At 29.3% G+C, this 16,875-nt stretch overlaps 1 protein-coding gene across 1 annotated transcript in view; it reads left to right on the top strand.

Moving 5' to 3' along the window:
• Positions 1-9,347, top strand: part of LOC100211539 (leukotriene A-4 hydrolase) — a 32,249-nt gene extending 22,902 nt beyond the window's left edge. The window contains exons 17-20 of the mRNA XM_065810830.1: positions 2,523-2,621; positions 3,019-3,101; positions 3,210-3,314; positions 9,150-9,347. Of these exons, the coding sequence (XP_065666902.1) occupies positions 2,523-2,621; positions 3,019-3,101; positions 3,210-3,314; positions 9,150-9,270 (408 nt within the window). The 3' untranslated portion in view covers positions 9,271-9,347. The remainder of the gene's footprint in view (positions 1-2,522; positions 2,622-3,018; positions 3,102-3,209; positions 3,315-9,149) is intronic.
• The last annotated feature ends 7,528 nt before the right edge of the window (positions 9,348-16,875 follow it).

The raw sequence follows: 16,875 nt of genomic DNA on the forward strand, positions 1-16,875 counted from the left end.
GTTAATGAGCAAGAAGGCTGTTACCATAAGATTAAAAGAGGCGAAAATATAAACAAATCTGGAAAATACAACAAGAGTAGAGAATTCTAAAGTGCTGATGTTTATGGAAAAAAATATATATAAATAAATTTTAGAGGACAAAGGAACAATTACTTTAATATGAGATTAATAGTATTTTATACAAGGACAAATGAGAGATTAGTAATAGAAGAGAATTGAATAAGGAGTAAGAAACAGACAAGTACTATAAAGAAAAATCCTAATGTTAAAAAATAATAATATTATTAAATAATAATCACAAAAGAGAGATTATATTTAAAATTGGCTGCTTATTCTAAACAAAGTCCCTTTGGTGGCAAGTTTAAAAACTTTAGTGGCTAATGATGTTTGAAGTTTGTCTGTTTGATGTTTGAAGTTTGTCTTGAAGATTATTATTCTAGTTTTTATAATATAAAGGTTATTGGAAATGAAAAAGAACTATCAAGGATAATATTAATGCTGTAATTAGATATTTAAAAGAAATATTCTGATACACCATATGGTGTATCACCATACTCTTTTAATGGTGGTATACCATAAAGAGAGCTCATAAAGAATGCATGCAAGGCACGCTGAAAGCCTTTGACATGCCAAGAGCACTAACTCTTGCCTCACGGTTACTACCTAATTCACAGTAAAATTGTTTAGTTTTACTGTTAACATGTCAGCAGTAGAATGAGAAAATCAATAACCATATTGATTGTAAGAAATTAAGTTACTGGATTTAAAAGGTAAGATTCCAAGTGTTTATTAAAGACTCAAAGATCTTGCTAATAATGATAGTTAGAAGAATCCAAATTGACTTGAGTGTTTTTAAATATATGAATGAGAAATACGCTTTCCAGTTGGCATGAAAACAAGCTTTAAATAATGGCTTATTAAATATTTTGAGAGTACAGTGAAGAGTTTTGGAGAGCACTCTTATTAATTGCAGAGAGTTGAGACCACAAACTTTAAGTAATAGAACAATAGTAAAATAATGAAGTATTCTAAGATATGAAAAGAAAGATTTATTCACAAAAACAAGAATAGTTAAAATGCCTGACAATGTGTTACTCTGTTTAAAATAAACCTAAAAAAATTAATGATTTCAGGAAGAGTGTGCTTATTAAAGGAAGAGTGTGCTCATTAAAGAGGAAATTTTATTAGAGTTAGAGAAAACCTTTTTTTGCGAAACAATTAGAACAAGAGCAATTAAACAATTAGACCATCGCAAAGGAAAAATCACACTCAACCTGACCATCGCAAAGGAAAAATCACACTTAACCTGACCATCACAAAGGAAAAATCACACTCAACCTGACCATCACAAAGGAAAAATCACACTCAACCTGACCATCACAAAGGAAAAATCACACTCAACCTGACCATCACAAAAGAAAAATCACACTCAACCTGACCATGACAAAGGAAAAATCACACTCAACCTGACCATGACAAAGGAAAAATCACACTCAACCTGACCATCACAAAGGAAAAATCACACTCAACCTGACCATCACAAAGGAAAAATCACACTCAACCTGACCATCACAAAGGAAAAATCACACTCAACCTGAAAATACTACGAAGTACACTGATAAGAGCTTGGTCTAAACCAATAAATGAAAAACTAGGAGAAACAAAAAGCAAGTATTGATCAGAGACATGATACAAATCAAAATGCAATGGTAAGTGATTCGGATTATCTCAAAAGTGTGTTGAAAAGTTAACTACCTGGATGGGAGATTTTAAAACATTAAATTTTTGACAGAGTGCCTTAAAGGTTACTGAAACTAGAACCATGCAGTATAATAAACACTGAAGTTACTAAAAATATGGGTTAGAACCTTTATCTGTTTTATCAGAAACAAAGTGTAGGCTATTTTACTGAAGATGTTGAGCAATAAAGAAAAAGGGACAAAGATCATAGATATTATTGAAAAATAGTTTTAAACAAATAGGTGGCAACTTTTTAATACTTTTGACTACTATAGTCATTAATCTCCATTAATAAGCCATATGTCTAAACAAAAAACCTTAAAATGATTTCAAATCATGTCAGAAAAACCTACAGAGACACGTTCAATGCGGATTAGGGCACTGTTGATACTCTGATATTTTATGGAATCACCTTCTAAAGCTTAAGCAGATTTTGAGAAACTGGCCTCTAAACCATTAAGCTGAGTTTTAAATTTGTTGTTGTTAAAAGATGACAAAAAAAGTAATATAGCATCTCACAAAGATGCTAGCAAAAACCCATGAATTGAGTCAAGAAGTTTTAGTGTTCATCATCCAAGGCTGGAAACAATTTTACGCAAATCTCTGCCAGCCTGTTAGATAAGCCCCTTTATGTGTAAGGGTGTGTCAACAGAAAATATCTGTTTACCTACATGATTTCTTTTATAAATATTATTCACTTTTTTATACTTTTCTAAACTTAATAAATCATTTTTTTTTAATTTTTAAAGTTTTATAAACTAGATTTCTGTCATTTTCTTAAGGTTTCACGTGATGGAGATTATTCGTGTTTCTCTGAAGGAGATTTTAAGTTATTTACCGTTCTTCAGAAAATTGATTTTCTCACCAAATTATACCAAACAGTTTGTTAAAGCTATTTATTATTTTTAAATATTTAAAATTTGACTTTAAAATTTGAATTAAAAGTGGTTCCATAAATATTGCTTCTTTTTTTCCTCTATATTTGTATTTTTTGTCGTTCGAAAAGATTTTGACATATTTTTTAAACATTTTTGCTGTAATATATATATATATATATATATATATATATATATATATATATATATATATATATATATATATATATATATATATATATATATATATATATATATGTATGTATATATATATGTGTATATATATATATATATATGTGTGTGTGTATATATATATATATATATATATATATATATATATATAATATATATATATATATATAAAATTTATATGTAACTTGTTACCCAACTTTTGTAATTTTAGTTATCATTACCTTTACCTGCTGTTATAGCTTTATCAAATGTTTATAAGCTTTCATCCTATAAAAATACTGAAATAAAGTTTGCGTATGTATAGTTTTCTTTTTTCTAACAAATTATAAAAAAAAAAATTTAAAAAAAGAGTATTTTTAAGAAATTATTGCTTTAAAATTGTTGTGCTTTTATTATTTTTAGTTTTCTACGCTTATGTGTTCGTTCAAAATGGAGTGAACGCTATGATGATGTTGTTGATTTTCTCATCCAGCAAGGTCGAATGAAGTTTGTCAGACCTCTTTACAGGTTATTTGGTTCTTTCTTGTCACTTATAGTTATCTCAATTTCTTTACAGGTGGTCATGATTTTACATGATTATCATTATATATATATAAATATACACTAATTTTGTATATCATTATATATATATATATATATATATATATATATATATATTACTTATATATATTACTTATATATATATATATATATTACTTATATATATATATTACTTATATATATTACTTATATATATTATATACATAGATATACGTATATATATATATATATACATATATGCACTAATTTGATATACATGTATATCAAATATACAAACATGTATATATATAGTACTAGAATTTTTATTATGGATTTTTAAGTTTTTAAATAATAATCCAGGTATATTAAAGTTTTTAATACTTGGTTTGACCACCTTTAGCAGCTTTCAATGCTTTCACTCTCTTGGACATGGCCATGATTAAATCATGGCATAATTTGGTAATTGTCTTGTTGTGGAACCAGACATGGATTAACCTCTCTACGAGCTGCGATTTTGTAGTGATAGGAAATTTATGTATTTTGTCCTTCAAAATATTTCATAAATTCTCAATTGGGTTCATATCTGGTGAATTCCCAGGCCATTTGAGCACAGAAAATTCATTCTCTAGTAGCCATGCCTTTGACAACTTGCCTGTATGGCATGGAGCACTATCCTGTTGAAAGATATAGTCCTCATCAGTAAACCAATCATGGATTTGAGGAACCAGACATTTCTCTAACACTTCTATATACTTTCTCTGGTTCATCATTCCCTCCACGATATGTAGATGGCTTGTTCCATAGATAGATATCGCTCCCCATACCATGATCTTTGTAGGGAACTTTAATGTTTTCTTAAGACACTCAGCCTTGAACTCCTCTCCAGGCCTTCTTCTGACTGTCTGTACCCTATCATCCAACACATCAGTTTCTGACTCATCTGAGAATACAACCTGAAATAAAGAAATGCCTGATAAGTATCTCAGAAATCATAGTAAAAAAATTACATTTATAGTCATGATTAACACCTACTGATATTAGTCAGAAAACATGATGAGACTGAATAAAATCATATAATAGAAAAATATAAACTAAATAAAATCTTATAATTGGTCTAATAGAAAGCTAAATTAATGATTACCTTGGACCAATCTTTTTCCGTCCAACTTTCATGCTCAACAGCCCAATCATGTCTGGCATGCTTTATTTTGTCCGTGAGTCTTGGCTTTTTCCTTGGTCTGTATACCTTCATTTCCTTCTCCAACAAGCGATTATTCATTATTTTTTATATGGCTTATATTAATGCCCTGACTTGCTAATTCCATAGATATCTTTTTGCAAGAACTTCTATCACTGAGGGCCATTACTTTGATTTTTTTCTCAAGTCTAGGGGTAGTTATTTATTTACGAACACATTTTCCAACTCTTCCAGCTTCAAATTTTCTACCTTCATCCAGCTTTCTCTTTTTGTTTTAGGCCAAAATTCTCTAACAAAACACAGATTTGTCCTTTTTTTCTAGGACTTAGGCCCTTTCTTTTCCCCATCACTTCAAAATTGGTCAAAAATGTTAAATATTTTGCTTAAAAGTTTCTTTTTTCTTTGTTCAGAACTGAAACCTAATACTTGTAGAGTGCAAGTAAATACCAGGTACACTATACACCACAGAGAGTAAAAAGAAAGTGATGCGAACTCAAATTAATATATTTCAGAATTTACAGGTATATTTTAGCAACAGTTCACTATTATGACCCTAAAATGAAAAAATCAAATCAAAATGGATTTCATTTAAAAATAAAATAGCCCCTTTACTTTACATATGTATATAATTATAACAAAATGTATAATCAACCACTGAACACCTTTTTGGATGCCTTAATTTATGGAATTTGGTGAAAATTCCAAAAATCCATAATAATAATTCCAGTACTGTATATGTATGTATGTATGCATGTATGTATGTATGTACAGATATATACATACATATATATATATATATATATATATATATATATATATATATATATATATATATATATATATATATATATATATATATATATATATATGCATATAATATTTATTGCTCTATTATTGTTATATTGAGCGCAGTTTTACGTTCAAGTTTTTGTATTAATTTAATATAGTATAATACATTAACCATCAATATATATATATATATATATATATATATATATATATATATATATATATATATATATATATATAAACACACACACACACACACTATAAACATCAAAACTAGCAGGAAAGTTTGAGTTGTTTAATACTAACAGAGCTCAATAAACATTTTATACAGCAGTTGCATAATTTTGGGCTACTAAATAAAATGTCTAAATATCGAAACATTTACAAAGTTTTAATATAGCCTGATCTTAGGGTTGTAAAAAATATGTTTAAATTGCTGTCTACCATACAATTGTATTATAAACCATCTAGCATACTGCAGAGGGCAAGAGTTGAAACGTGCATAATTACAAAAAAAAAGAAAAATATGTTCATATAACTAATGCGTTTGCTTCGTTAAATGATGTAACATTGCTACATTGTTTGTAAATAGTGTAACAATGTAACATTTTAGAAACGGTTGAATATATAAGTAAAAAAGTAGCACTCTATGGTAAACAAATGTTGTTGTTTTTTATATTTTGAACACATAAATTAACATTGAATGTTGTTTTTATTATCTAAAATGTAACAAAAATACAAACATCAAATGCCATAAAATGCTATTTATTCCTATACTTTCCAGCTAGGGTTTCCAAAAAACCGCGGTTTCGGTTTTAATATTAAAAAAAACTGCGGCTAACCATGGTTTTCAGTTTTTTTTGTTAACTAATAAAACTTATGTAAGTTAAACTTGCATTATTTATTAAAAAAAAGTTATTTAAACAAAGTGTCCTAACATTATGTTTATATTTCGAAATAAAACTTACAATGACTTATTTTTATTGTAAAAAATCTTTAAGAAAACTAAAGATTTCAACGATTCATCAGATAATCGTGATCTGATTTTTGTGCAGAAACTAGTGCAGCTCGAAAAAACGTGTTCGACATCAGTTGAGGTGGGCTTTATAGAGAGTATCGCATTGTAAATTTCAAGATTTTCTGTTCTTTTGCCCGTATTGCGGTACAACAAAAACTCTTGCTTAAACCATTTGAATTAATCGGTAGATTTAGGCGAGTGTGTGATGCTATCTTTATTGAGAAGTGCATTTAATTCATCCTTATGAGAAATGGGTGAACTATTCGATGTTGTACATGGTGCTTCAGCTAGTAGTGGTCCCTCATCATTAGAAGTAAATCCAAAAAACCTAAACGCAAGTTTTCCAGTAAAGTTTTTTTAATGGAACAACTAAAGGATTTTTCAACTGTATAACATTTCCGTTAATTCTTTCATCAATGCGCTTTTTTAAATTTGAATGCAATAAAGATTTGCAATTTCTGCATTCATAGCAAATAGTTTTGAAAGCATGAATTCAAGAACAGTATCTATAACGTTGCATCTTCAAGCAAAGCAAAGCATGAATTCAAGAACAGTATCTATAACGTTGCATCTTCTCTGCAAAGGAATTCCACTGCTAGTTTTGCTGGCTCTAAAGCATGCAATGAAGCTAATGACTTAAAATCTAGCTTGTTGATTACATCATGAGCATTTAATTCATGTCGGTAAATGTCTGGAATAAGCATTTCTTAGTTTTTAACAAAGGCACAGTCATTGAAAAAAGTGAATTCCAACGATGACGAACATCGAGATGCAGTTCGATTTCTCTACCAAATTCCTCAGTAACTTTCTTCTGATAAATTTAATTACGAACTGATGACATTTTAATGAATTTCACTACTTTTCGTACATTCAAACTAAAATTATCATCGTAAATTCCATGTTCATCCTCTTCTGAATCACTGTTCATTTATTTGGGAGCTGGTACGTTTATGTCTTTCTTGTATGACGTGTCGGATACACCAAGATGAATTGCATGATTAAAGTAAAACTGATCAACAATGTCCATTAACTGCATGAGCTTTCTTGTTGATTGCTGCACCATCTTGAGTAGAACCTACTACATCTCTTTCCATACAGACACCAAATGAATTCAAATGATCCTTAATATTTTGTGTTAAATTTTTAGCTGGACAGGAACCATAAATCCTAACGAGGCCAGTTTCATAAGTTTTCTTACATTCGCTTTCATGTAGGTTGACACTAATGTACCTTCCGTGCCTCAAAGATGTGTATTCATCATGCGTTAAGCTGAGTTTATGTCCCATTTTAATATTTTTAGATAATTTCTTGTTTCATCACTTCTTTTTTATCAGAAAAATCTTGATGGGTTAAATTCATCACAATTGTTGGACTTTTAGGAAGATGATTTCCTCTTGAATCGATGAGCGAATAAATTTGTTTTTTGTTATCGTATTAATCGAAACACCGTCTGTAGCTAGATCAGCTACAATTTCTTTAAGGTTCGTTTTTTGTAAATAACTGCCCATGGTTTTAATTTTTTTTCCGATGGTGGATTTGAGCCGCTGCTTGTTCCTCCAATCGAAGGGTTATTGATAGTAATTCCTTGACGCAAAATATGGTTTCGCAAAGTAGTTGCGGATCCGCCGGAGCATGTTACAACAGAACCGCAAATATTCCAGATGCCTTCAACATATCTTGAATTTGGAATTTTATGCCGTGCACCAAATTTCCATACTGATGACATGATTTATCTGGAAGATATATTTTCAAAATAGATTTTCATCATAAGAAATAAAAATCAATGAATAACAAAAGAAACGTGAATTATTTTTATTACATACCTATACGTTAATATTTTGTTGAACCAAAATAAACACTATAAATATCCGTATGTTTTTTTAAGGAAAAAAAACTCTTTGATATAAAAAATTAGCCATGCTATTTAGTATTCGAATACTTTATATTCGAATATATTTGCGTGTTTTATTCAATATTCGAATATTTTTTTTGTAATGCTTAAATAATTTTGAAAATGAAAAGACATGTCACGCTTTCCAGCAAAATACTATCTAAATGATAAAATAAAAATTTAATTACTTACAAATTTGATTTTTTATACTTTTCTATAATAAATAAACATTCAAAAGACATTATACAAAAAAACCGCCAAAACCGTTTTTGAAAACCGACGGTTTTTATTTATATCGGTTTTAACCAAAAGCCGCGGTTTTCGGTTATCGGTTAAAACCGATTTGAAACCCTACTTTCCAGCGTTTCCAAAATAATCCATTTGATTATGAAGTAAAAAAAAAAAGGATACTTTATCTTACTAAAGGTGATTTAACTTATTTTTATTTAAAAATAAATGAAATTAACTTTACAAAACCATTATTCTTTACCAATCTGTTAATACATCTTCACCTAAATATTATTGTTTATAAATCTGGCTGTACTAGACATCCCAGAAGTTCGTTGAATTACAAAAAAGCGATCGCGCGCTGTTGCTTGCGAGCCACTGAGACGTATTGTTCGCTAAAAGTTTTAACACTATTTAATAGACAAATAAGTTCTATAAATCAAAGTTAAGGAGATGTTGCCCCAATGCAGTTCAGGTAAAAATAAAACTAAAAACTTGATATATGTTTTAACATTACATAATTTGAAGTTTACATAAGTTAAATATGGTAATGGCGACTCTTTCTCGCTATTACCTTAGTTGCAATGGCTGCCGAGAGTTCCTTGTCAAACACGCTCGAAAGGACACTACTAGTTACTACTTAAGTTCGGCATTAATATAAAGAGATTAGGTTATTGATTTTAGTATATTTATTTTTAGAGAAATGTTTAAGAACGACGAAGCAAAAGATTTAGCTATCAAAACGTTTCAAAAGCATCGACACGTTTACCATTCCATAACTTCTACCATGATAAGCAAAGATCTTCACCTTGGCTCATAACTGTAAAGAACGCTATCTTGGTGTTACTTAATTTAATAGGAAATAATAAGAGGTTCATTATAAATATATATATATATATATATATATATATATATATATATATATATATATATATATATATAGTTAGTTAGTTAGTTTTAATTATAATTAGTTTGTAATGTAATAAAAATTTAACCATGAAAATACAACACGCAATACAATTCGAGCTGTTTATCAGATTGATCAGATCATTAATATATTTCGTGTAAATAATTGAAAACTTATAAATTGAATTTTCCAATTATAAACAAATGTTATCCCCGAGTTTCTATTAAACAAAATGTAAACACTTTTTCACTTTACAGTGGATTAAAATTGTTCCTAGCCAAAGTGTTTCAAAGCCTCCCAAAATAATTTTTTTTATTGAAATCTACAATCCACAAAAGTTTTTAGTTTCTGCAGATTTATTCTGTTTTTAAAAAATTTCGAACTTTATATTATTTCACACGTTTCATTTTTAAAAAATTCCATACAATTAACAATTATATATTTTAGTTAATGTGGTTCTGGCGATAATCCACTATCCTTTTCTTTTCTTTTTTAATTCGATGATTATCTTTTTCAAAATTCAGTTTCGAATTCGATCTTTCTCAGTTTAGAATATTTTTTTTATCCTTAATTATTGTTTTAATTATTGAATTAGTGTCTTGTAATTAAATCTGTTATTGATATTATTGAACCTTATTTCATATTTTTAATCTCTCACTTAAATCAAATTATATTCCGTAGAAACAAAATGTAGCTAAAGTTATAATTATTTTCAAATCTGGTGACGAGACCATTATATCAAACTATTTTTTTTAGTTTTGCCCTGCTTTTTAAAAGTAATTGAACCAATTATGTATAACACTTATAAACATCTAACAAAAAACAGTGTTATAATGTAACCATTTTGGTTTTTAAAAAAAACAAACTCTTATCTGTTTAATTCTCACAACGATATTAAAAATTTTTTTTTTTATATTTAACAAAGAACTAGATAAAACCGATTAAAATCATAATAAAATCATGATTAGGGCAAAACACCTAGTGTTCGTCATGCAACTTAAAAAGAAACGACAGTCTTTGCCTCTTAATCTTTATATGAATCTTGTGCCTTTAATTTTAAATTTAGGATAGGAAAACTTTCGCTAGTCATAAAGCAATTGTCACTTTATAGCAGACGAAAGTTTGAAGATCCTATCTTTACAATTAAAGGCATGGGATTCATTAAAACATCGAGTGGCGAAGACTAGGTCGCATGGCGAACACTAGGTGTTTTACCCTATATATCTTAAACATTTGTCACATAGATTTAGTTTATATTGAAAAATCTTCGATATTTATTTATTTATAATAAAACACGACTCAATAATTATTCGGTTTATAAATTTCATACGCTGTTTTTTTGCAGCGTTCTTGTCCTTTCGCAATATTTCCTTCGCTTTGTTTTTGCTGATTTTCCTTCATTAATTTTTCGCAATATCCCATCACTTAAAAGTTCAAATTATTATATCATGCCCAGTCTCCAGTGCTAAACGTAGCTTCTCAACCCAGCGAAAAGTTAAAAACTGGCAGTTTAACAGCTTTTTTTAGTAGTTGATCCTTATATACCGGCCTGTGAAGGTGTCTGAACGTCAATCCCATCTTGAAATAACTGTTGACAAATGCTTGCTGTTTTACATGTTGATAACTTTAAAGATGTTATTAATTTGGTAGCAGTTTTGGTTTTGCTGTAATTATTGTTGGTACTTGTGGACTGTTTTTCTAAAGCTTCAGTCTCTTTATATTCAGACTCGGATTCAGAAATTGACGTTGTTGCTGCTGCCGTCACTGTTGTTGATTAGACTTCAAGAAAATTTTTCTTCTATACAACTGGAATTTCTTCTATACAAATTTATACAACTGGAAAGGCTGCTAGTTCAAAAACTATCCATCCTTCCATAGAAGGATGGATAGTTTTTGAACTAGCAGCCTTTCCAGTTGTATACCTAATAGGGCAGGTTATTTTTCAACTTTTTACAATAAATATATATATATTCTTTTAAACACCCAATAATTACATAAATTGTAGGTAAAAAAACAAATAAAGAAAATGCTATGTGTATTCTTGTACTGTTCTTGGAATATTTTCTTCCATCAAAGTTCTAAATATAAGTCTTTGTTCCTTTAAATTCCATAATTGGACAGATTGTTTTAAAATTGCGGTGATATTGGCATCTAACACTTCCTTAGGGCGTGCAGTTTTAATTTTATTGCCCTCGATCATACATTGCAGCATATTAATACCAAATTGCTTGCATATTAGCCATATCTCACCAACAAATAAACTTTGGTTATTTATACATAATTATATTATAAATGCTTAGGCCATATGAATTTTAAATTCATATGGCCTAAGCGACTTTAGACCGGTTATTCCGATTGACTCAAAAACATGTTCAATCGAGTCATCGATCCCAAGTACCCATTCTTAGACACCTAGACACCATTTTAGCTTAAAAACTTATAATTTTTAAAGTTTGCAAAGATCGTTATTTTTGCTATACTTTGTTGTAATATCTTGCTTTGTTACGAAAAAATATTTTATTTAAAATTGAATTTATTTAATAAGTTATAAAATAACTTAAGAAATATTATTCATAAGATGATGCATTTGAAATGCTGCATTTGAGTTAACACGTTAAGCTCACGACAAATACTGTTTATAAACTAGTAGGCCGGCGTCTGTTAACAGAAAAGTCTTCTAGAAAAAGAGTTTCGTTAGACACATTTAGTAACTAATTTTCGAAAGCGTTATTTTGAAGATCTAAATGACCTGATATAATACCTAAAAGATCCCAGATTTTTAGAGTCACAGTAACCGGGTAACTGAGGTCAAACATTTGCCGTATATAAAAACCATCCTTTGATTTTAACAAAGACGGTTTCAACTAACTAAAAAAAACCTAAGTCTGCTTTTTATTTAATTACCCCCAAATAAATAATATTTGCAATTTCAAATTTTGTTAGTGTATTCCTCAATAAATTGCCAATATCATATAAAACTTTGGACAATTTATGTTATGGGTAACCTGACTTCTACACCTTTGTATTTTGTGCGCTGTTTTCTTAGGATAATTATCAGTTACCATATTTATGCTCCGCTTCAAAAGAGTATTGTATTTAAAACATAAATATTATTATAACCGATTTTTTTATTTTCATTACTACTGTTAATGCTTATCTCACAGTTCAATGTCCGAAAATATAAAAATAGCAATGATATAATAAAAAAAAATTAAACATTTATTCCGTTTTACTATCGCAATCGGACTCTGACTCGGATAGTTTGTCTGACTATTCGTCATCCTCCTCCTTGGGATGGTTGTTGTTGCAGACATTACATTTGAAAAGATCTGTGCAAATTATAAGCATGTTAAACAATTATTGCATGAACATCTTTTTGTGGAACAATCACCACGGCAATAACATTCAACAAAATCAAGCACCAAATCTGGTACAGCAGGCGATTCCATCCAAGATATGGCAATGGAACCTTGATCATTAAACCAACCATTTCCAAAAGGACTTAATGGATTAATCAATGCTACATGTGATCTTTTTCTTATAAAAGCTTCATAATTAGCTCTTTTTATGTGTTGCACAAGCGAATCTTTATTCGGTGACAACATTTCTTTGCTAAATTTACCAGATTTAAATAATGTGTAATGAGCTACATTAACTGATTCTTCTTGTTCAGTCCCGTATAAATCACAGACATATTTTTCCAGCATATTTATTAGTTCATCGGATGGTGGTACTGAATCACCTAGAGTTTTAAAAGCTTCTAAATATTTTGCTTTCTTCCGTAGGACTTTGAAAGCTATTGCTTTTCCTTTTCCATAAAATGCACTTGTTGAACCGCATCCTAAATAACAACTATAAATATAAACTTGAATAAATTTAAAAATCTGAATTCATAGTTTTACCCCGTCTAAACATTACAATATTTTCTAAAGAAACAAAAATCGTCACCTATAAACAAATGAAAGCCAGTCATTGCAATCGAAAAATCTTTACCAAAATCAGGTTCATATTTTTTTATATTAATGATAAGGCGTTTGTTACCAACAGCAGAATCGAAGTATATAGTTGATGAAAGGCAAGTTGACAGAGCAAACACAAATACATCAGTATCAGGACTTCTAATAACAATAGTTTGATAGTGCAGTGACGCATGTGATGCATATAAAATCAACTTAGTATCAGCTTCTTCGTGGTCACTGGCAAGCTCATGAACTTCACTAACAACAATAAGGTTGTCAATTGACTGAATTTTGTTACACAAGTTCGTGTGTGTTACGTAGAGAGTTATGTTGCCAAGAATTTGTGGATCACACTCACACCATGACATGTATAGAAAATTTATTAGCTCCTCTTTATTTCGTCCGAGAGACATAACTTTTTTCCATTGCTTTGGTACCTATTGAGTAGCACTATAGATGGTAAATGCTTGTACACCGGATTGTGCACTTTTTTCTCTTTCAGCATTTTTTGTGCTAATTAATGGGTAGCAATCAGATACAAATTTAACACGAGATGATTTATGGTAATCAGCTAATCGTATTACTTGTTTAAGTACTTCATTTGCTAGCTCCTTGAATGTGCCAGCTATTGCTTTTAAGCTTTGTAAAATTGCCATAGCATCAATGAGTAGCGCGTTGTCTGTAGGAATAGTGATCACAGTAATATCATTACATTTTGATTCAATAACATATAGTAACTTGGCTTTACATGTTTTTACAAGTGACCCTGTGATTGTCGATAAAGGCTGGATACACTCTCAATGAATATGCTAAAATTGCCTTTACATCGACTTCTCTATCTTTACCAATTAGCACTAGCCTAACAAATAAGTCTCTGTCATTCTTTAATGTAACTAGTTTACCATTTAAAGACTTAGATTTTGTTACTTGCTTTAAGCCAGCAAATGTTTTCAAACTATTTCGCTTTATTGTTGAAAATATATCAGGATCTTCACACAACAGTTTCTCTTTTACGAATGAGGTAAATTGTTTATCACCTATATCATGGGCATTACGAAGATCAGATTCAATATCAGTGGGAGCAATAGAACCTGTTGAGATATTGAGTAGTTCTTTGCTTTCAATAGTAAATGGATTTATCATTGCATCAATGGTATTCATCACATTTCGGACATTATCCTTATCTTTTTGTATTCTAGACTGATCAAGGTTTTTTCTGTACCTAAAGAATTGATTCAATTGACAACTACTTATCTTAATTTATTACTATTTACTTTTGTAACGTTGGCGAATACAGAAAATATGATTAGAGTATGGGAAGATAAATAATTAATTATTTATCTTCCCATACCGTGAAAACTTTTAACTTAAAAACTCCAAAACGGTAACAGATATAAATTTGGGTTTAGCGCGGAATAATGATACTAAATTATTAATTAAATTTTTTTTTAATGCTATTTTTAATTTTTCGTAAGATCAAGAATAATTAATTGAGTATTTTTTTTCTTTTTCGAATCTTGAATCTTATTATAAGCATTCGTTTCACATCTTAAATAAAGTATAAAAATCATATAAAATAAATATTCCCTAGAGCTAAATAACTTTTAATTATTAATTGGGGTAACCTATTTGGTTTCTTAGAGAAAATATATAATAAAATAAAACCGATCCAACAATATTTCTGTGCTAATCATATAATGTTCGTAATCACCTACCATATCAAGAATTATACAACGTTATATAAAAAAAACTACAATTTTTGCGATAAAATTTAGGTTTGCTTGAACAATTATTTTATAATTTTTTATATAAATTTTTTACCATAAAAACAAGTAAATACATTTTTTACAAGGAAGCAATAAAAATCATTTGCAAATAAAAAAAACCTAAAAACTTTAAAAACAAATCAATTCAAAAATATATAATTACTGAAATAAATTAGTTTTGTATAAAACAATACAAAAAAATTAATGAAAAAAAACATTTAAATTTTCTTATTTAAAAAAAATCACGATAGGGGCTGGCTCCAGGTAGGGAGGAAGAAATGACCCTACTAACCTTTTTTTTAAATTGATGCCTGCCATCATTTCGCATTCACTCAATATTGCAGCTCTATCACTCTGAGCTAAAATCCACCGATGAACTACTCCTTGGTGTAAGGAAGAGCCAACAATACCAGCAGTAGTTTTGCAATCACGGTTAGCTGTTTGTTCAATGGTTTGGTCATATGCAACTGATGAAAAGCCATATTCAGTCTGCCGTTGGACTGTCCATTGGTTTGATAGCTCATGTTTGACCCCTATGAGAAACCACTTATTTTAATTGTATTTAAATTTTATAATTAACTTTTCTATTACAAACAATCATAACCCCTTGTTAGTAAACTTATCAGGATGTGTTTTGTTGAGCAATGTCATTTCTAACCAGTATGATGAGAGATACCTTGAATAGTTAACTCGATCATAGCTAAAACACCAAGGTAAAATTGATCTGGTAGTTGACAAATGAAGGTTCCTATCACCGCAGCATGTAGCACTAATGAAATAATAACATCAATTCTATCATTTCAATAAAAGATGACCAGAATGCAAACGTTGGTGACTGTTGATTTAATTCGAGAATAAAATCATCATACCTATAACAAAATAATAGTCAAAAAATATGAAAATTTAGAAAAATGATTGGAAACTGCAGGGTTTTTTAATAATTTCAGAAAAAAAAATTGCAGATCCACGCTGTTTTAAAATGACAGTTAATATAAAGCACAGTTTCAAAAGTACTTCAGAAAAAAGAAAGGAAACAGAAATACCTCGCAAAGATTGACAAGTAGTCGTCCTCTACTAGATGATCTGTAAACTGATTGGGAAATTTTTCTCTCAGCATTGCAATAGGAGTATTGAGGCAATCCAGTTCATTTAAATTCAATGTTTCAGTGAATGAATGCATCCTTAATCGTTGTAAGGCTTCGTATAAGATTTTATAGGCATATACTGAATGATTATAGTGCTTCCCTCATAACACTCCATTCAAAGAGCCAGATGCTACGACACCAGATTCAATAAGAATATCCTACTACTGCTACTACTGCTACTACTACTACTACTACTACTACTACTACTACTACTACTACTACTACTACTACTACTACTACTATACAGCAACTCAAAGTATTATTGAGAATTAAACCTGTGATTTCAGAGGGAGTGTTACCAATAAATTATCTGCCTGGTTAATCAATAAATGTAATATTATTAAAATAAACTTGGTAACTGATTTAACTTCATAACCTATAAAATATAAAAAATAAACTATAAAAGAATAATACTGCTAGACTAAATACATACAAATTTTTCATTTTTCTTGCAAATGATACATATATCTGAGAGAACGGTTGGTGCTACTTTGTTTTAAAACTTGTGACGATCGCGTTTTCTTTGGTGAAGAAACTGAAACATTTAAAGGTTATTTTTGATTTTTAAGTGACTTACCTCGGTCTTTCTCTGCTAATTTTTGAGCTCAATTTTTGTTTTATTAGTTAATAATTTATAGCAAGCAATGT

This window comes from Hydra vulgaris, chromosome 11 (genome assembly GCF_038396675.1).
Source record: "Hydra vulgaris chromosome 11, alternate assembly HydraT2T_AEP".
NCBI lineage: Eukaryota > Metazoa > Cnidaria > Hydrozoa > Anthoathecata > Hydridae > Hydra > Hydra vulgaris.